At 41.2% G+C, this 21287-nt stretch overlaps 1 protein-coding gene across 1 annotated transcript in view; it reads right to left on the bottom strand.

Moving 5' to 3' along the window:
- The window catches only part of REEP3 (receptor accessory protein 3), a 124880-nt gene that overhangs the window by 11422 nt on the left and 92171 nt on the right, over nt 1–21287 (bottom strand). The window contains exons 3-6 of the mRNA XM_056107954.1: nt 18218–18294; nt 13876–13996; nt 13609–13722; nt 3895–4042 (exon numbers count right to left, since the gene is read on the bottom strand). Coding sequence (XP_055963929.1) covers nt 3895–4042; nt 13609–13722; nt 13876–13996; nt 18218–18294 — 460 coding nt within the window. The remainder of the gene's footprint in view (nt 1–3894; nt 4043–13608; nt 13723–13875; nt 13997–18217; nt 18295–21287) is intronic.

The raw sequence follows: 21287 nt of genomic DNA on the forward strand, positions 1-21287 counted from the left end.
TAAGAGTGACCCCCCACAGTACCAAGCCAGGAGTAGCCCTCAAATACTTGCTGGTTTTAGTCCAACCTCTCTCCCTGTCCCCCAAAAGTATAAGTGCTTAATTTTACCAGGTTTGCTGTAGTCTCCCTCTTGGAGAGCCCGGCAAGCTACCGAGAGGATCCCGCCTGCATGGCAGAGCCTGGCAAGCTCCCCGAGGCGTATTCGATATGCCCAAAACAGTAACAACAAGTCTCACAATGGAGATGTTACTGGTGCCCGCTCGAGCAAATCAATGAACGGGAGGACAGTGCTACAGTGCTACTGTAGTTGTTAAAAAATATGTCCGAAATGTCTCCCATACTCTTCTTCCCGGCAGGAGCGAAAGTACAGAGGGTAGGGCGTTTGCCTTGCACCCGGCCAACCCGAGTTCGATTCCTCCGCCCCTCTTGGAGAGCCCGGTAAGCTACCAAGAGTATTCTGCCTGCACGGCAAAGCCTGGCAAGCTCCCCGTGACGTATTCGATATGCCAAACACAGTAACAACAAAGTCTCCAATGGAGACGTTACTGCTCGCTCGAGCAAATCGATGAACAACGGGAGGACAGGGTTACAGTGCTTCTCTTCTTCCATTCCATTAAATCTCCAAGGACTCTGTACCTGTTTTAACAAACCACCACAAGGCAGAAGTGATGCTGCATTACTTTTGTGTTCTCTTCCGGGACACTGGCTCTGGGAATCTTTAGCTGCCAGATAAAAGCATACCTTGGGAAGTTCCAAGTGTTTTCCCATTGGCAGTTTTACTCTGCCCAGCTCAAATGCCCGAGATGTGCGTGAAGATTTGAGATCTGACTGCTGTTTTGTTGTAGCTCCATGTGATCCCAGCAGGGACCTCCTCACTAAGTCCTTGCCTTCCAATTCCTTAGCAAAAATAAGTAAATAAGTGGCTGTTTTTTTTTTTTTTTTGCTATTTGGGTTACACCCAGCGATTCACAGGGGTTACTCCTGGCTCTGCATTCAGGAATTACTCCTCATGGTGCTCGTGGGACCATATGGGATACTGGGAACTGAACCCGCGTGCAAGACAAACGCTCTACCCGCTGTACTATCGCTCCAGCCCCACAAGTAAGTGGTGGCTGGTTTTTATTCTTCTTCTTATTAGTTTAATTAAATCATTGTGAGATACACAGTTACAAAGTTATTATTAAATCATTGTGAGATACACAGTTACAAAGTTATTATGGCTGTGATTTTTAAAACCCTCTCTTTGGGGGTAGGTTGCTACAAAGCAATAACTAGAACAACTTATGGACATAGGATTACAAAAGCTTTTGGGGGGGCACTGGAGAGATATACAGCAGGTAGGGCATTTGTCTTACATGCAGCTAACCTGTGCTCAATTCCTGGCACTCCATTATCCCCCCAAGCCCCACCGGAGTGATTCCTGAATAGAGACCTAGGAGTAAACCCTGATCACAAGCAGGAGTGGCCCCCAAATAAACAAACAAAAAAAGATTACAGCTCAGAAAAATATATGCAAGATCCCACAATAAAACTCAGCATATCTAATATTTTTACATTATTAATATATAAAAGGATGGATGATAGTTCAAAATTCAATGGTATCTCACTGTTAGAGGCATTATTATCTTAATGAACCATGCATAATTACTACTTCTTAAATAATAGTCTCCCTAGAGGGCTGGAGCGATAGCACAGCGGTAGGGCGTTTGCCTTGCTTGCAGCCAGCCGGGCCGATCCAGGTTCGATTCCTCCGCCCCTCTCGGAGAGCCCAGCAAGCTACCGAGAGTATCTCCCCCGCACGGCAGAGCCTGGCAAGCTACCCGTGGCATATTCAATATGCCAAACACAGTAATAGCAAGTCTCAAAATGGAGACGTTACTGGGCCCGCTCGAGCAATAGATGAACAACGGGAGGACAGCGTTTGTTTGAGTCTAGGGAGATTTTATAGAAAAATTCAGTTTTTCTTTCCTAAGAAGGGAGATGAGGCTGGAGAAATAGCAAAGCGGGGAGGACACTTCCTTTGCACGAGGCGAATCCGTGCTTGATTCCTCGAACCATATTTGGTCCTGAGCACAAACCCAGGATTAGCTCCTGATAACTATTAAGTATTGTCCAAACTGCCCTCCCACTCCCACTACAAAAGAGGAATATTAGCTCTCAGATGAGATTTGAACTAAATCCTCCACTTTTATTAAAAGTTACTTTTTGTTGTTTACTTTTAGGCCACACCCATGGTGCTCAGGGCTTACTTCTGGCTCTGTCCTCAGGGGTCACTCCTGCTGGGTCTCCAAGGACCATATGTTGTACCAGCGATTGAATCAGGGCTCAGCTGCTTGCAAAGCAAGCACGTTAACCCGTGTACTCTCTCTCTCTCCTCCCCCCACATTTTTTTGTTTTTCTTTTTGGGCCAAACTTCGAAATGCTCTGGCTACTCCCAGACAGTTCTTGGAGGTTATTCCCAGTGTTACTTGGGGGATCATTCTGTGTCAGGGATCAAGCTTGGGGCTCTTTTATGCAAAACATATAGTTGAACTGCCTCCCAAGTCTGAACTAAAAACTCCTTTTATGTGATCTTTCTCTTTCTTTCTTTCTTTCTTTCTTTCTTTCTTTCTTTCCTTTCATAAATTTATTTATTTATTTTTTCTTTTTTTAGGTCATACCTGCAATGCACAGGGGTTACTCCTGGCTCATGTACTCGGGAATTACTCCTAGCGGTGCTCGGGGAACCATATGAGATGTTGGAAATCAAACCTGGGTTGGCCGCGTGCAAGGCAAACGCCCTACCCACTGTACTATCGCTCCAGCCCCGTGATTTTTCTTTTAAAAAAGGAATTGTAAAATAAATAAATAAATAAATAAAAAAGGAATAGTGTCTTTCTGTTTATGTGCATGTATTTAAGATCCTAATAATTCAATACAATTTTGGGATACATCAGCGATAACATATCTATAATTTACAGTTAGAGTGATACCTTCATGCTAATTCTTAAAACACATAATTTCAATGTATTTTCTATTCAAGTAATTCTATTTTCAAGCTGTCCCCTGCTTGAAACTTTTAAGTTATCAGTCGGTATCCTTATTTGTTCACAGCACTATAGCATTTAACTCTTTAGGTGTCCCTGCACAGTTTGAATAGAAAGAATAGTGATCATAGGTGAGAACAAATGCTGGTGGTTGGGAGGTGGCAGTAATGACACCCCCTGCCTCTAAACATTCACAGCAGTGCATGAGCTACTGTCAATTGTGAGCAGGGTTATCTCCAGAGTGAGTGAAATCCTTACTTAGGAAAACAACATTTGGAGGATGAAAACTACAGTTCGGTGTACCGTAGCACTGTTCCCCGGTTGTTGTTCGATTTGCTAGAGCGGGCACCAGTAACATCTCACAAGAAATTGTGAGACTTGTTGCTGTGTTTGGCATATCGAATACCTCACGGGTAGCTTGCCAGGCTTTGCCGTGTGGGCAAGATACTCTCAGTAGCTTGCCGGGCTCTCGGAGAGGGGCGGAGAAGTTAGGTGTATAACTCAAAAATATAGGGGGCTGGAGCGATACCACAGAGGGTAGAGTGTTTGCCTTGCATGCTGCTGACCCGGGTTCAATTCCTCTCAGCCCCTCTCAGAGGGCCCAGAAAGCTACGGAGAGTATCCTGCCTGCACAGTAGAGCCTGACAAGCTCCCCATGACGTATTTGATATGCCCAAAACAGTAACAACAAGTCTCACAATGGAGACGTTACTGGTGCCCGCTCGAGCAAATTGATGAACAATGGGAGGCCAGTGCTACAGAGCAGTGCTACCCCAACATTGAAAAAACATTAGATTATGTCTATCCTGATTCTGATAGTGAACTGGTAGTATTTTTTGAGAAAGCTATATTAATACAAGTAAGCATACCTGCTGATTCACTGGAGGCTGCTTTATTTTTCTTTTTTGTTTCTGGTAGAGGCTGGTACGGTCGCTGCCCCACAGGCTCATCGCCTTGGATAGCTGTTAGGTCATGCATACTAAAACTTCGTAAACGTTCTGTTATTGCTCCTTGGCTCTATTCAACAGAGAGGCGAGAGAGTCATGAAAAAAACACACTTTGAAATATTTCACATGGCTACACGAACTCTCAACTCAACATTTATAATTACACTGGCACATTTCATTATGAAATTTTCTGAAAGGTTGAAAGAATGTATAGCACATATATGTAGTGTGTGTGTGTGTGTGTGTGTGTGTGTGTGTGTGTGTGTATGGTGTTGGGTCCACACCTGGTGGTATTCAAGTTTTATTCCTGGCTCTGCTTTCAGGGATCAGATCTGGCAGAGATGTGGGATCATATTGAGCGCCAAGAATTAAATCTGGGTCAGATGCATGCAAGGCAAGAGTCTTAACTGCTGTACTATTTTTCTGAACTCTATGTATATATAATATCATTTACATTTAGCTTTATTTGTTTTATCACACATATATCTACCATCTGTATGTTCATCATTTGATTTTGAATGAATTTCAAAGTTACAGACACTAGTATATTCCATCCCAGACATTTCAGATTTACTAAATTTATTTATGGTTTTGGGCCACAGGTGGCGCATAGGGGCTATTCTTGGCTCAGTGCTCCGGGAACTATATGTGATAGCAGCTGATCAAACTAGAGTCTGCTGCATGCCAAGCAAGTATCTTACCCCCTGTACTATCTTTCTGGCCCCTATTCTTGACCTAAAAATGTAAAAAGATGTATGATTAGCTTACCATCAGAATAAACAACATTTTAAAATTTTGCGTTCACCTAGAATTTGCACTTTGGATTTAAGTTCCTGATTTAGAAGAATGTTTTAAGCTTATTAAAGCTAAAAGTCAAGAATGATAATTACTCTACCTAGAATAAGGCAAAAAAACTTAAGACACAAAGGTCTAGTATATAAAATGACCTTTAGTTAATAAATGCACTACCTGGTAAAGCATACGTATTCCTTTACAATATAAGTCATTTTAAAGCCTCAAAAATAAGCTACTAGGCACGTGTATGTTTAAATTACTAAACCTAAATAAGCTTAGAAATCCATCTCTGTAATTACACTAGACACACTTAAAATATTCAATAGCTGCATGTGGCTATCACTATCATATCCCTCCGCCACTGTCTCTAGGTTCTTTCCTATTCCCTCCCTCCCTCCTCACTCCTCTTAGCCAACTCCTTCCACTGAATAATCCTCACTGTATTGTTTAACAGTGATAGCCAGTAAGTTCTAGTTCTTGTTGACCCTGGGCATTTTTACATGTTAGTTCCTAGTTTCTAGGGAGCTCTCTTTTCCCTGTGACTAGTCATCAATAGAACTGAGTGTGTTTGCAGTAAGCGAATAACATATTTCAGTGTTTTTTACAATTAAAGCAATATATAGCTTGCTTGCTTGCTTGCTTGCTTGCTTCCTTCCTTCCTTCCTTCCTTTTTGGATCGCACCTGGTGATGCACAGGGGTTACTCCTGGCAGTGCTCAGGGGACGACATGGTATGCTGGGAATCGAACCCAGGTTGGCCACGTGCAAGGCAAAACATCCTACCCACTGTACCATCACTACAGCCCCACAATATATAGTTTTCAAAGAACATTTGTAACACAACATCCATAAACAATGATTTGAAACCCACCCAAATTACTTACACATATTTATATATTCTTTTAGCTTTTCTGGCTCTTTAGAGTTTGAGTTTTATAACCTCATAACTACTTCTGTTTTGGGCCAGAGAGCATCCCTGACCATATCCACCAGATGTCAGTTGCAAAAATCCCCTTCTTCAGGTGTTAAATCGTAACGTCTAGACATCACCAGATGTTCTTTGGGGACAAAACTGCCCTAAGTTGAGAACACTATTTTATTTCATTTTATTTTTGGTTTTTGGGTCACACCTAGCTGTGCTCAGAACTCACTCCTAGTAGAGAAGTGCTTCAGAGTGAACAAGGGTCAGTGAGTGGGGTTAAAAGCAAGAATCTTACCCACTGTTACAATCTTTCTGGCCCCAAGAGAACTATTATTTTAGGAGTTCTGGCCCCAAGAGTACCATTATTATAAGGGGTTTAAAGAGTCAGGTTTCACTACTTCATTTTACAGGCAAGGAGATTTTTCGTAAGAGAGATCAGTGCAGATAATTATTCAAAATTGCATGGTTAAATAGTGACAGAATCAGGGCTACAGGCAGGTAGAGAATCCAGTGATCACTTTAATGTTCTGCCTCCCCAGACTGTAGAGAAAATAGCATGACCTTTCTTTTTCATTGTTAGCACAAATGTTCTCTTATTTTAATTGAAGATACTAAGCAGTTGCGTATCCTCAAACCCTTTCACAGACAGGGCCACTGAAACAGCAAGATGCCTGAGTTTTTTGTCCTCGTCACGGTCACTTAAAGTCAATCACATTTCAGCAATGTTACCTGGAAGGCTCTAATTTAAGTGAAAATGTATTTTTTATGATAGCTGCTAAAGAGTTCACCAAAGGGGGAAAAAAAGGGAAAAAAATTAAAAGATATGGTTAATAACAACAGACAGTACTTTCCTTCATCTGGCCTTCATCTGATAGCAGGGCTGCTCATTCTGTAAAAAAGCTACCTACATTTCTCAAATGAAAAGCTATGAAATATTGAATGAACATCCTCAGCAAAATCCTTGAAGGTCCTTCATATGTTTATGCTTTGCTCAGGCGAAATAAACTTGTACACTGACTTTGTGAACAGATGCCTGATAATGAGGTCATAGAACTGAGCAACATTTTCAGAAAATTGCTTTACAGTGTAATAAATGTTCTGATTAGATTTCTATTTTCATTTTTAACATGCTTATGCAGTTCAGCTGGGGAAACCTAGTCAGTTGCATTACTGAGTTTTAAAGGTCATACTACAAGTCCAATCATTTTTACCATGAAAGATATTTTAACAATCGATATAGTATAACAATTTATTTATTTTACTTTTTTCTTAAATTTTTATTAGTGAAACACCATGAGGTACTATAGTATAACAATTTAAAGTAATTCTCAAGTGTTCCTATTGGCTCCCCAGCAATTTTTCTTTAAGCTTGACCTGTTTCTCATTTCAGTTTCAATTTACGTGTTAGCGTGAAATGTTGGTGATTCTTCCATCATAGTGCCTTTCTTTGACATCTTGAGATGAAACTAATTTCTCCTATCTGAAGTTAGACACAGTATTACCTGAGGCAAAAAATAATAAAATTAAGTTTCATTCAGTACATTTAATGACGATTTTTAAATATCTGCTACACCCAGCGGTACTCAGGGCTTACTCCTGGCTCTATATTCAGGGACTACTCCTGGTGGGGTTTACAGAACCTTATGTGGGTGCCAGGGATTGAATCTGGGACAACCACGTGCAAGGCAAGCTCCAGCCCCATACTGGTGATTTTTACTGAATAAATCTAGGCCTGTTGAAGTCAATATTCCTGTGCTTATATGCATATGGGGCTACTGAAACCCAGCCAGTGTTAACAAAAGAATCATGATACGATCACAAACAAGAAGGGAAGGCTACAAAGGAAATTTAAATGGCAGGATATTTATTTGTTTGAATAAATAATTCAGATATTTTTTTTTTCTTTTTGGGTCACACCCGGCGAAGCTCAGGGGTTACTCCCGGCTCATGCACTCAGGAATTACTCCTGGCGGTGCTCAGGAGACCATATGGGATGCTGGGAATCAAACCTGGGTCGGCCATGTTGGCTGCATGCAAGGCAAACGCCCTACCCGCTGTGCTATCGCTCCAGCCCCAATTCAGATAATTTTTATGCTCTGTTTCTGGCCTTTGATGTTGGAAGGTGGTTTCAAGCTGTTAAATACGTAAAAAGAAAAAAAGAAAAGAAAAAAAAAAGGGAAAAATTCACAAAGGAAAAAAAAACAAAACCAACCAGAAAAACAAGTATAAACTTTTTTAAAAAAGGATTACTTTTACAGCCTTTCTATAGAAAAATATTCCTGAGACATTGATTTTAATGATGGATTTAGGGAAGCTCTTAGCAACTAAAGACAATAAAATTTTCAATTAGTAAATATAATATAGACATTCATCTATGTCTATAATGTCATAATATAGACATTACCCTCTGAGGTAGGAACCATATCCTGTCAGACAGTAAGGCATTCAATAAATAGATCTTGGGCTAGGTTGGGACTTTAACATATCAAACAGTAAGAATTCAATAAATAGACCTTGGGCTGGGGAGACAGCTCAAAGGGAGTACTATTATGCCATAGACCAGTTCAAACCCCAGCAACCATAGTCCATACATCACTAGGAGTGACCCCAGAGCACTGAACTGGGAGTTGCTTTTGAGCATTGCTGTGTGTGGTTCCTTCCTAACCAAAATAGATGCTGAATAAATATGCAGGTGCTGATGGAAAATTACACAAAAGGAGGTAGGGGTGGAGAGAAAGATCAAAGGGCTGGAGCACATGCTTCAATCTTTGGCACCTCAAGGGCTTCAGAGGCCCTGCCGGGTGTGGGCCTGGGTGTTAGAGCCCAACATTGCTGGCTTCGACCACTAACCCACCATCAGGATTGCATAGCAATACTGCATAGTAATGGGAGTGGCTCCTAGGCCACTGTGACCACTGGGGAGGGCATTCCCCACCCAAAAAATTGATATACAGTCAAGAGGGAAAAATTTAGGCTCATGGAGGGGAGATTTCTGATTCCCTGCAAACACTAAACATAAACATTAAGAAAATAAACATTCCACAACATAGTCGTAAAAAATAGGAAGATGTTTTACAGAGTAGGATTATAAAATCTATGTAATTGTCAATGAGACCCATTGGATTTACTGGTTTTGGCATATCGAATATGCCACGGACAGCTTGCCAGGCTCTGCCGTGTGGGCGGGATATTCTCGGTAGCTTGCCAGGCTCTCTGAGAGGGATAGAGGCTTTTAGGGTGGCCTCTTATCGCCCATGCAGGTGTTCCCATGGTTCAAACCATATTTGAACCCTATCAAATATAGTGAGGTAATCTTGTATTAAGTGTCTTATGATGTGTCCTGGAGCGTGGCGGCGGCTGGGTAGTGGAGGTAGTGGAGGTCTGCCAATGAGGTATTTATCTGGTACCGGTAGGGTGGGTCTTCTGTGTGTAATCCCTGGGTCACTGGAGGTTGGTAGAAGCAGACAGGGCAAGGTAGGGTGGGGCTTCTGGTTTTAATCCAGAAGAGCAGAGGAGCAGACGTCATTGGGCTACAGTAGCACGTGACAGGGACAAATGGAGATGTTACTGGCATCCTCTCAAGCAAATCAATGAGTAACGGGATGTCAAGTGATCAAGTGATCAAATTGTCAAAATGAAGAGGAAAAAAAAATTGTGTGGCTTCAAAAACAATGTGCTAAAAGAGAAATTTTCTACTTCTTATACCTGTGCATATACGATATGCCAGACACAGTAACAACAAAGTCTCCAATGGAGACGTTACTGGGCCCGCTCGAGCAAATCGACGATCAACGGGAGGGCCTTTACTTTACTTTACTTATACCTGTGCACTGGTACCAGACTGTGGAGGAGGGCTGAAAGCCACTCTTCTAAAAGGTCTATATTGGGCTGGAGCGATAGCACAGCCAGTAGAGTGTTTTCCTTGCACACAGCCGACCCAGGTTCGATTCCCAGCATCCCATATGGTACCCTGAGCTCTGCCAGGAATAATTTCTGAGTGCAAAGCCAGGAGTAACCCCTGTGCATTGCCGGGTGTGAAAACACCCTCCTGACCAAGTAAATAAATAAATAAAAGGTCTATATTTTCTAAACCCTGAAATTTAATTTTTTCATAGAACCATGTAGAATCATTCTTCTTGAGTATGCAAAGGGCTGAGTGTATGCTTTGCCTGAGTTTTATTCCTGGTATCACGTGGTTCCCCCAAATCCCCGGTACTGTCAGGAGTGGTTGTTGAGCTAAAGCTAAAACATTTTATTTTATTTTTGCTTTTTGGGTCACACCTGGTGATGCACAGAGGATACTCCTGGCTCTGCACTCAAGAAATTACTCTTGGCAGTGCTTGGGGTACCATATGGGATGCTGGGGATTGAATGCGGGTCGGTCACATGCAAGGCTGTGCTATCGCTCCAGCCCAAGCTAAAACATTTGAAAAGGAAAGTTCGGCAAACATCTCTTATATAATGATAAATTTAGTAACAGAAGAAAGAAAAAGATCCTAGGTCTTCTTTCTTTCCATTTCTCCCAACCCCAGCACCGCCAAACTCTCTACTACCCTATATGGTAGGTGACAATTTGAGTTCATTGATAGCGAAAAATCATAGCTGTTCAATTAAAATCTCATGACTATTATAAAAATAATGATCACGGTGACATCATGTGCCATTACATTTCCTTTCTAATAAAACTTTTGTTTATTCCCAGAATTAGTAATGATCTCCCCGCCTCTTTATTTCCTTAGATATCTTACACTCTCCCTCTTCTCTGCACCTCCATTACACTTTTACCTGTGATGTTAGGATAGATGTGCTTGCACCCCAGATCTCCTCTGGATAACAGTGTATCCTCCAATTGGTAACAGCACATGACATTAAGGATCTATGGGATTAAGCTAAAAAATATATATTTTTTTCCCTTTTTGGGTCACACCCGGTGATACTCAGGGGTTTCTCCTGGCTTTCCACTCAGGAATTACTCCTGGCAATGCTCAGAGGACCATATAGGCTTCTGGGAATTGAACCCGGGTCAGCCACGTACATGGCAAACTTCCTACCCACTGCACTATCAAGCCACCCCCTATTAGACAGATATTCTTGTCTGTGTAACTTTCCTGGAGAGACTTCTGGCATCCTTTACCCATTACGGCTTGGCAGGCTGTATGAGATATGCTGTGTCATGCTCATTTTGGAGGATTTCTGTTACCTTCTTCCTGAGTTGAACAGTCTATTTCCTGGATCTCATGGGCTTCTTTTTTAAAATTGTGGATTGTTTTCTATTCTGGCAGAGAAAATATAGTCTGACAAAGTTATTCTGTGCCTCAATTATAGGAGGTAAATTTTGCTCTCTGAAAAAAATCTTCCAAGCTCACACATGATTGAGAGCCTCATTGTTATAGAAACTGAGGTGAAAAAAATCACTGTGGTATTAAGAATAACTAAATTACTTTTCTGTCTTTTAGTTTTCATTGTCACTATTTAGAAATTAAAATGTAACATCATTCTGATTCTCAGTCATTTGAATGTGATACTTTTTATCTGAAATCTTTAAGAATTCTTCTCTTCCTATCTCTGGTGTATTGGAATATTCCAATGACTTTGCTTAGAATCTGTCTTTTATTTGTTGTGCTGGGTACTTAGTGATCTCTTGAATTTATATCCTGCAGTTCTGGGAAATACTGTACTTCTTCCTCCATAATTGCACCTGTTCTCTCTTGCTTAAACAAAATTCCTAGTTGTTCAATTTTGGGTCTTCTGGATGATCTTTTTAAGTAGATATGGAAATCAGAAATGCATTTCATTAAAGGTAAGGTAAAGGTAAAGGCCCTCCCGTTGATCATCGATTTGCTCGAGCGGGCCCAGTAACGTCTCCATTGGAGACTTTGTTGTTACTGTGTTTGGCATATCGAATACGTCACGGGGAGCTTGCCAGGCTCTGCCGAGCGGGCGAGATACTCTCGGTAGCTTGCCGGGCTCTCTGAGAGGGGCAGAGGAATCGAACTGGAGTCGGCCATGTTGGCTGCGTGCAAGGCAAATGCCCTACCGCTGTGCTATCGCTCCAGCCATTTCATTAAGCAAGAAAAAAAAAGTAAATAAACCTCTGAAATGGAAAACAGTGCTTAAATAAGCCTTTTCTTTTTTCTTTGCTAGTTTAGTTTTTGGGGAGAAAGTGAAGGAGGGTGTGGAAGAGGTCGGTACCCGGGGGTGCTCAGGATTTCTCGGGGATCACTTCTGGCAGTGCTTTGAACCTATGCAATGCCGAGGATCAAATCAGGGTCAGTTGCATGCAAGGCATGTGCCTTCATCGCTGTATTATCTCTCTAGCCCCCTATACTGACACATACTAATGAAAGTATTTGGAAGTCAACAGTAGGCAAACTATACTGAAGTGTTAATAATTAAGTCATTAATATAGTTGTTTTACTTGTACAGGGCTACATAATTAATAAGTTTTTCCTTAATCTTCAATATTTCTAGTATCACTGTCACTGTCCTCCCGTTGTTCATCAATTTGCTCGAGCAGGCCCAGTAACATCTCCATTGTGAGACTTGTTGTTACTGTGTTTGGCATATCAAATACTCACAGGTAGCTTGCCAGGCTCTGCCATGAGGGCGAGACACTCTCAGTAGCTTGCCGGACTCTTTGAGAGGGGCGGAGGAATCGAACCTGGCTGGGATGGGTTGGCTGCGCGCAAGGCAAATGCCCCACTGCTGTGCTATTGCTTCAGCCCAATTTCTAGTATATTTCTAGCATATAATTTGAATTTTAAAATTTTTTCTTGATTATTTGATTGTGATACTTGAGCTAAAGATCATTCTGAAAAGTTGAACAGGCTCATTCTGAGAATTCCATTTGTCGTTCTATATCCCTTCACTATTCAGCAAACCCAACGTTTCCTTGAATAAAGATAGAGGGACACATGGTATTAATGTTTATTAGACTCCTACTTTTTCTGCAAATCACTGTGCTTTTATAAAGCCTCTCACAAATATGTATATTATGCCCACTTATACATGAAGCAAACAAGGAACACAAATTAAGTAAATTGTCACTAGTTATTTAGAAAGTCAGATAGCCCTTTCTTAATCTGAAGCTTCTTTTCTTTCAATATACTAATATTAAACTCACTTACACTACGGTATTTAAGATAATAAGATAAATCACAATAATTACTGCATGCAAAAAATCCAAAAACCATAATGCAAATGTTCACAGAGGCATTCATTTGATTAATTGGCTTGCAAAACATCACACATGATATTAGTAACAGGCTAAGTAAAGTCTCAAGTTTTAAGAACAGGAATTGTTGCATGCCTTATTTTGAATGATCAGTTACCTCAAATTGGTTGAAGTAGGGGTGTAGAGGTAAGCCAGAAATCCTACCAAGATATTCCCATCGAGAGAGAGAGAGAGAAAGGCAGACACAGAAAGAGAGAGGACACCAAGGAGAGAAATAAAGAATGGTCATCTTAATTGAATGTGACTTTATAACTATTTAAGATACAAAGTAGAGAAATTTAAATAAATATTATGTTTTCAGAGATATCTTATTAACTAGCTATCATTTTGTGGTCAAATGTACTAAGAAATTTTTTTTTTCCTTTTTGGGTCACACCTGGCGATGCACAGGAGTTACTCCTGGCTCTGTGCTCAGGAACTACCCCTGCTGGTGCTCAGGGGACCGCCCATATGGGATGTTGGGAATCGAACCCGGGTCAGCCACATGCAAGGCAAACGCCCTACCCGCTGTGCTATTGCTTCAGCCCCAAATGTACTAAGAAAAAAATTTTAAAAATTTTAAAGTGTCTGTAAAATGATCTTTTTTAGTATACAAAATCAAACAGAAAGTTACCAGAATTTTAAAATAATTTGAAATAAATTCCACCCCTTTATCCATTAACTTAATATATGAAATAAAAAATTACCTTCACTGCTGCGGTGACAGCGGCAGTAGCAGCCAAGTTTAAACCTTGCCGTCCAAAGTTTACCATGGTTTCATAGCCTCGTTCCTTGGCTTGTACAATATAATCATCAATCTCCTGGAAAATAATTTTTTTTTTAAATTTAAAAATAGTGACAAAAAGTCCCCAAGCTAGGACTTCCCCCTGTAAGTTTCACTAGTTTTACACATAAAGCATGCAATTATGTGCAGTTTAACAGATGATTTATAGAAATAATCTTATATATCTTACCCTTTCCTTTGAAGAAAGAAGAGGATGAAGGAATTTTCTATACATTAAACTTGCTCCTTTGGTGTAGGGAGAAAGCAGCCAAATGACAAAAGCAATTTTCAGTTCATAGTATAGGGGGAACCTACCAAGAAAAAAAAAAGAAAAGAAAGAAAACTGGTAAAAATCAACTGCAAACAATGAGGACATCACAAAACGAGTTAAAAAAAATGGGGGCCATTCCCGGTGAGACTCGGTTATTTTTGGCTCTGTACTTCAGAAATCACTCCTGGCAGTGCTCAGGGAACCACATGGGGTGAAGGACTTAAACTGGGATTGGCAAGGCAGCACTATCTCTCTGGTGGCAACAAAATAGCCTTTTTCCTATGTTGACCCACGTTTATTTTTTAAAAATTTATTATTGTTTAAAAAAATTTTTTTGTGTGTGTACAATAATGGTTTCTCATGAACACAGCTCCAATACCACACCCATCACCAGTGTACCCAGCACCCTCCCTCCAAGGCACCTAGCTGCCCTTCTTTCATCCTCACAGCTCAAGTCAGTTCCCCAGTTATGTTTGTTGCCTTTGGATCTTTGTTTCGATCTCATTGTGTAATTTTAAGTACAGCATATGAGAGAAACCATTCTGAACCCATCTGACTGACTTTACTCATCACAACAGCCTCTGCTTTCTCTCTTTCTTTCTCTCTTTCTTTCTCTCTTTCTTTCTCTCTTTCTTTCTTTCTTTCTTTCTTTCTTTCTTTCTTTCTTTCTTTCTTTCTTTCTTTCTTTCTCTCTCTCTCTCTCCCTCCCTCCCTCCCTCCCTCCCTCCCTCCCTTCCTTCTCTCTCTCTCTCTCTCTCTCTCTCTCTCATTGATTCACCATGGGGTATAGTTACAAAGCTTCATGTTTGAGTCTCGATCACAGTTATCCAACACCCCCATCCCTTTACCAGTGCACATTATCTACCACCAAAATCCCCAGTAACCTCCCTCCCCCCATTTCACACCTCCCCCTGCCTGTGTGGCAGACAACTTGCACAATACTCTCTTTCTCTACCTTAGTTACCTTCGATATTTCGAGACCAGACCCACCACCACTCATACCTGCTGAAAAGGCAATGCTAGACAATGTGTTTTGTATTGTTTGTTATAACAGCCTCTAGTTTCATCCATATTGTGGGAAACTTCACAATTCTGTTCCTTCTTAGAACTGCATATTCCAATGGAAATCACAAAATAATTTTTTTTCTTTTTGGGTCACACCCAGCATTGTACAGGTGTTACTCCTGGCTCTGCACCAGGAATTACCCCAGGGGGTGCTCAGGGGACCATATGGGATGCTGGGAAATGAACCAGAGTCAGCTGAATGCAAGGCAAATGCCCTACCCGCTGTGCTATTGCTCCAGTCCCACAAAATAATTTTTTAAAAAAGCTCTGTAATGGTGTTAAGTCTCCATATGTAAAACTGAATCATTAGGAGGGCTGGCACGAAAGCACAGCGTGTTTGCCTTGGGCCAACCCGGGTTTGATTCCCAGCATCCCATATGGTCCCCTGAGCACCGCCAGGAGTAATTCCTGAGTGCAGAGCCAGGAGGAACGCCTCTGTATCCCCGGGTGTGAACCCCCCAACCTCCAAAAACAAAACAAAACAAAACTGAATCATTAGGTAAACAATAAAAAAGATTTTTTTGAGAGGCCATAGCCAGCAGTGCTCTTTGGGGCCACTTCCCATGCTGATGAGCCCTGCAGTGCTGGGGACTGACTGCGCCTCTGACAGGTACTCAGCTACGTGAGCCATCTCCCTGATCCAGGAAAATCATGTCTGAAGCCACGAATTAGTGTCACTAACTATAATGAAAGAGTGACCTTATCATGGAAGAGATGCAAAACTTCTAGGACAAGACTCTTCCCTTGAAGCAAGCTAAAGCAAACTGCCAAACTGATTCTAGCAGTTCAGAAAACTCAAAAAATGCATTAGTGGCATTTCACTTTTAGAAAACAACTTGATATGTACTCCAAGTACATAATGCTATGCTATTCATAGACATCCTTATCTGTCTCAGAACTCCCAGAAAACTTCCCCTCTAATCTCATTTGGTCAGAATTATAGTAATTGGCAGGCCTAAATCGTTCACCTGCAAAGCGAATGGAATGCCTGTTGTGGTAGGCTAGAGATGTGCCTTCCCTGGAGGCTGAGTTCACTGTAGTTTATGCATGTGATCTGCTTAGCCAACAGAATCTGTAAGTGAATATTATGTCACAAGCAACCAGAAATGTTAAATGCCTCCTGATCCCCTCACCTAATGTCCCCAACTTTTTGTTTAAACTGCTTCTAATCATAGGAACAGTGGATTCTTCAGACTTGGATCCCAAATGAGAGGACAAGAATTTAAATGGAGCTAAATCCAGATGAACATGATAGCTGAGAGATAAAACAGGGGGTAGAGTGTTGGCCCTGCAAGGGGTCGACCTGGGTTCAATCCCCAGCGCCTCCAATGGTCCCTGAGTCTACCAGGAGTGATTCCTGAGTACTGAGCCACGAGTAAGCCCTGAGCACTGGATATGGCCCCCAAACAAAATAAAACAAAAGTTGCAATTGATCATTTGCCTTTACACAGTTTGAGCAAGAAGTTTTTCAGGACTAGAAAGATAGCAGAGCGGGTAGAGTGATTGCCTTGCATCCAGCTGGCCTGCGTTCAGTCCCTGGCAACCTCTAAAGTCCCTGAAGCTCTACAAGGAGTGATCTTAAGTGCAGAATCCGGAGTAAGCCCTGAGCATCAAAGGGTGTAGCCCAAAGCCAAATAAACAACAACAGCAAAAATGCTTTCCTAACCCATTGTACTTTTAAAAGGGTTATTGCCACAGCAAATATTAATGAGAATTAACTCACTGTGAGGGACAACCATGGTGTTCTAGTAAGTACTAAGCCGCCTAATAAGCGAACAAATGTGGGCTCATCTGATGAGGCAGAAAGGCAGGGGTCATTATCCAGTCCTCAAAGAGTTTCTGAACTTCCATTGTTCATGGTAAATTACTTCCATTTTTCACTCTTTAGTAATGTATATATGATACATTTACAATTAATTTTTTTTTCACTTTTTGTAAACCTGACAGTGCTCAGGGGTTACTCTTGGCTCTGCATTCAGGGCTGGCAGGCTGGGGGAGCCCTTACAGGATGGTGAAGACTGAACCCAGGTCCGCTGCAGAAAAGGCAAGTGCCCCATCTGCTATACATTCCGCTGGGCCCTAAAAATTTTTTTTAGGAGTCAAAATTCAGCAGTGCTGTGAGCCTTTCCTTGCTCTGGGCTGGAGGGTTGCTCCCAGAAGTGCTTAGAGGACCCTGAGGTGCTAGGGATTTAACCAAGTCAGCTCTATGCAAAAGGAACGCCTCTCTGAACTTTCCAGAGAAAAACTTTAAAAAGAACTTGAAACTTAAGAGACTACCAAGGCTGGAATCTAGTTCTACTGTTCAAAAACACAAACAAAATAAACAAATCTTTCCCTAAGCCCCCCACAAAAACATAACTAGTAATGAATAAGATTTGGGACAAAGAAAGGAAGAGAAATGGGGAATCAAACACAGAGAAGCTCATAAATAAGAAAAGATTTTTAGGAAGATATAACTGGAAAATGATAAACTTTGAGCTTAAAAACATTCTTTAAACTTGCTTCATGTATTTGGGGTAAAGCAGCTGAGAGGTGGCAACGAGTAGGAATATGCATATGGTTTTTGCCGTCTAAACGTTTACAGGGGAGAGTTTTAAGGAAGGGGATGGCATGTTAAAACTGTGGGCTTCAGAGGACAAGTCATTTAGGAAGCCATACACAAACGATCCAGGGGACCTTATGGGATGCTGGGAATCGAACCTGGTTTGTCCGTGTGCAAGGCAAATGCCCTATCTGCCTTGCTATCACTCCAACCCCAAGACACTTGGGGTTTCTTTATCCTAATAGGAGGTATTTGGGAGGCGGGCAGGGAGTGTCATATGGGGACCGGATGTGCTGTCTCTTTTGTTTGTTTGGGGTTTTGATTTTGGCCCACACTCAAATATGCTTAAGGCTGGCTTTGTGCTCAGTGATCATCCCTGGTGTAGCTACAGGACCATATAGGGATCAAACCTGGGTCGGATGTGTGGAAGCCCAGTGCTTTCCCCACTGCACAATCTCTCCAACCGAAGATGAACTGTCTTTATTGAAGGGAATTCTAAGGAAAGTAATGCTGTTCTGGGGAAACCAGTGGAAGAAAATGAGACACTGGCTCCTTAGGTTACTTGATCAAATTCACTCAGTTAATAGCCAAAACCGGGGAAGAGCTCTGGATATTTGATAATAAGTCTGACCCTTTCTTGACACTAGAACTTACCAAGCAACCGTTAGATCTGCTATTGTTTCAACCACAGTGTAGAGAGCAAAGACAATCCAGTACATCATCCATCGAACCTGAAAATAATGAGAATATGTATAAAATAATAGACTACCATTATTTTCAATATATTTCTACACACAAATAGCATGTTGTATCAAATGGAGAAGATGAAGGTTTCATTCTCAGAGGGGTTTATGCTTGAGTTTCTTATAATTACTGTCTCATATGTCTTAGAGAACAAGAATTGAAATATAACAACTCTCAAGGCCTGCCCAAAAATAACGTAGGAGTATGGATCGGGGAGACGGCTCAAAGGGCTGCAGTATGTGTCTTATAAGGGTCATCCTTGAGCACCTCTGCGTTTGACCCCACAAGGGGGTATGAATATATACATATGCAGACATATAGATATAATGTATATAGAACTGCATATATATGATATAGGAATACATATGTATATATGTAATGTAGGAATATATTTTAAAATAAGATGCATTTTTATTTTGTTATTTTCGGGATAGACTCCAGAGCTTCACAGGCAAGTACTTTACTGCTGAGTTCCATGGCTCATGGCTCTATTTCATTTAACTGCAGCAAAATTCATTAAAATGTATTATTCTTGGGCTTAGCAGTAGAGCACTTGTCTTCCATGTGCATGGCTCTGGTTATACTAAAAAAAAAAGAAAGAAAAAGCTAATATCTTTATCTACATGTTTCTTTCTGAATCACTGTCACTGTCACTGTCTTCCTGTTGTTCATCAGTTTGCTTGAGCGGGCCCAGTAATGTCTCCATCGTGAGACTTGTTGTTACTGTGTTTGGCATATCAAATATGTCACGGAGAGCTTGCCAGGCTTTGCCGTGCGGGCGAGAGACTCTCGGTAGCTTGCTGGGCTCTCTGAGAGGGGCACGGGAATTGAACCTGGCTCGGCCAGGCCGGTTGCGCGCAAGGCAAATGCACTACCGCTGTGCAATCGCTCCAGCCCTCTTTGTGAATATTATTGGTATTACAGAAATGATATAATTATATTTAATACTGGTTATATTTTTATATTTTAAGCCCCATATCTAAATCATAGACAAAATTAGAATATTTATTCAAGAATGATTCTGGGTTTTAACATCTCTAGTACTAGTCACTTGGTCTGAGAGTACCAGGCTGGAGAGACAGCTCAATAGGTTGTGCACATATGTTGTACGCACAAGGCCCTAGTTTGATCCTGAGCACTGCCAGGAGTGACCCCTAAGCAGCCCTAAACATTGCTGTATGTGGTCCCCAAACCAATCCGCAACTCCCAAAATACAACCAAAAGAAAAAGAAAGTGTGCTACTAATGTCATCTTCCTCTTTCCATATGCATAAAGCTATAGCTGCTTGCACATTCCTATTTCTTCTCCTCCAGCGGTGGTTGCATTAGACTGAAGGTTTTGTGTTTTCAAATTCAAGTGTTGAAATCCTAAGTCCAAATGAGTATGAGGAGGCAGGTCCTTCAGTAAGTGATCAAGTCAAGAGGGTAGAGCCCTCATGAATGGGATTAATGTCGTCCCCATTAGGACCTGTGAGAACTGTTTCCTCCTTCACTGTGGATCTATGCAACAGGGAGTAGACTTCACACCTTGATCTTGAATTTCCCAGCCTCCAGACATTTCTGTTGTCTACAAAATACCCAAATCTACAGTGTGTTTGTTATATTAGCTTGAAAGGACTAATCAGGACAGTTGAGCCTCTTGCCTGAAGTGGATCATCCTAAAAGGACCCTGAGACTTTGGTGTTTTATCTACAATCGGTTTCACTGAACGAAACAATTATCTTCGTTTAAAAAAATGGCTTATTTTTGGTTTTGGGGGCTGGAGAGCTCTGATACCACATGGTCCCCTGAGCACCACTAGGACTGACTCCTGAACACAGAACGGGAGTAGCCCCTTAGCACCGCCAGACCCAAACTGCCTGTGCTTTGAAAAAAAAAAGATGGAGGGTGGGAATTGTAAGATATATATACAATATACACACAGTGAAATACAGTGCAGCTATAAGAAATGAAGACGCTTCCAGTTCACCGCATCTTGGATGGAAAAGAAGAATGTATCATATTAAGCAAAAAACTAAGATGGAGAAGGATAAATATTGAATGACCTTGCTTATTTGTGGTTTGCAGACTAATAAAACATGGGCAAGGACAGTAACAAAAGAGGATAAGACTTGGCCTTGGATTACAAAACTGAGATTACTGAACTGGGGGAAGGGATTGTGAGGGGAAGATGGGGTGGACTAGAAATGGTATCAGATCATTGGTGGAAGGTCTTAGGCACTTCGGTAGTGATGAGGTCTGGTAACTTGTGTATGTATCTATCAAGATCCTAAATGTTCATACTACTGTTACAAGTTACCTAAACGATCATAATAAAATAATTTAAAAGTATCAAATTAAACCACACACAAAATGATCTATCATGCTAAAACCACAGTGTTTGCTCTTCTGTTCAAAATTGTAGCTAATGTACAAAATTGTACTGGGTAGGAGCTGAACTAAGTGTATCCTATATATTAATTCACTTATTACTCACAACATTACATGGTAGGAAGCACAACTATTCCCATTATAAAGAAATGAGGGCAGAGAAATGAAATGCCTTGCTCATTTAGCCAGCATATGAATTCAAGCTGGCGAACTCTGGAATTATTAACCAGTTACACCACGAAAGTAAAAAACTGCAAGGAACTGCTGTTAGGTCCAAGAATGACCACTCCCTCCTTATTCTTATCCTAATGACAAATATATATACATATATATGTATCTATACATACGCACACACTGAATCTCATAGCTCTATCTTGAGTTATTTGCGTGCCTTCCACTACCATATTTTCCTATTCACCAACTCTATTAAGCCGTTTCTTTCATTTTTTTCATTTTTGGAATTGAACCAGGGACTCACAGGGCTCTGCAGGTGTACTAATCTGGTCTCTCACCTGACAGTTTCTTCTGGGTTTCTCTTAAGACCCTCTGCTGTAGTCTTAAGCTCACCTTTGTTTTTTAACATCCAGTATTTGTTTGAAGGGTTTTCCTCT

The sequence above is a fragment of the Sorex fumeus genome, unplaced genomic scaffold (genome assembly GCF_029834395.1).
Source record: "Sorex fumeus unplaced genomic scaffold, SorFum_2.1 ptg000183l, whole genome shotgun sequence".
In the NCBI taxonomy this organism is placed as follows: Eukaryota; Metazoa; Chordata; class Mammalia; order Eulipotyphla; family Soricidae; genus Sorex; species Sorex fumeus.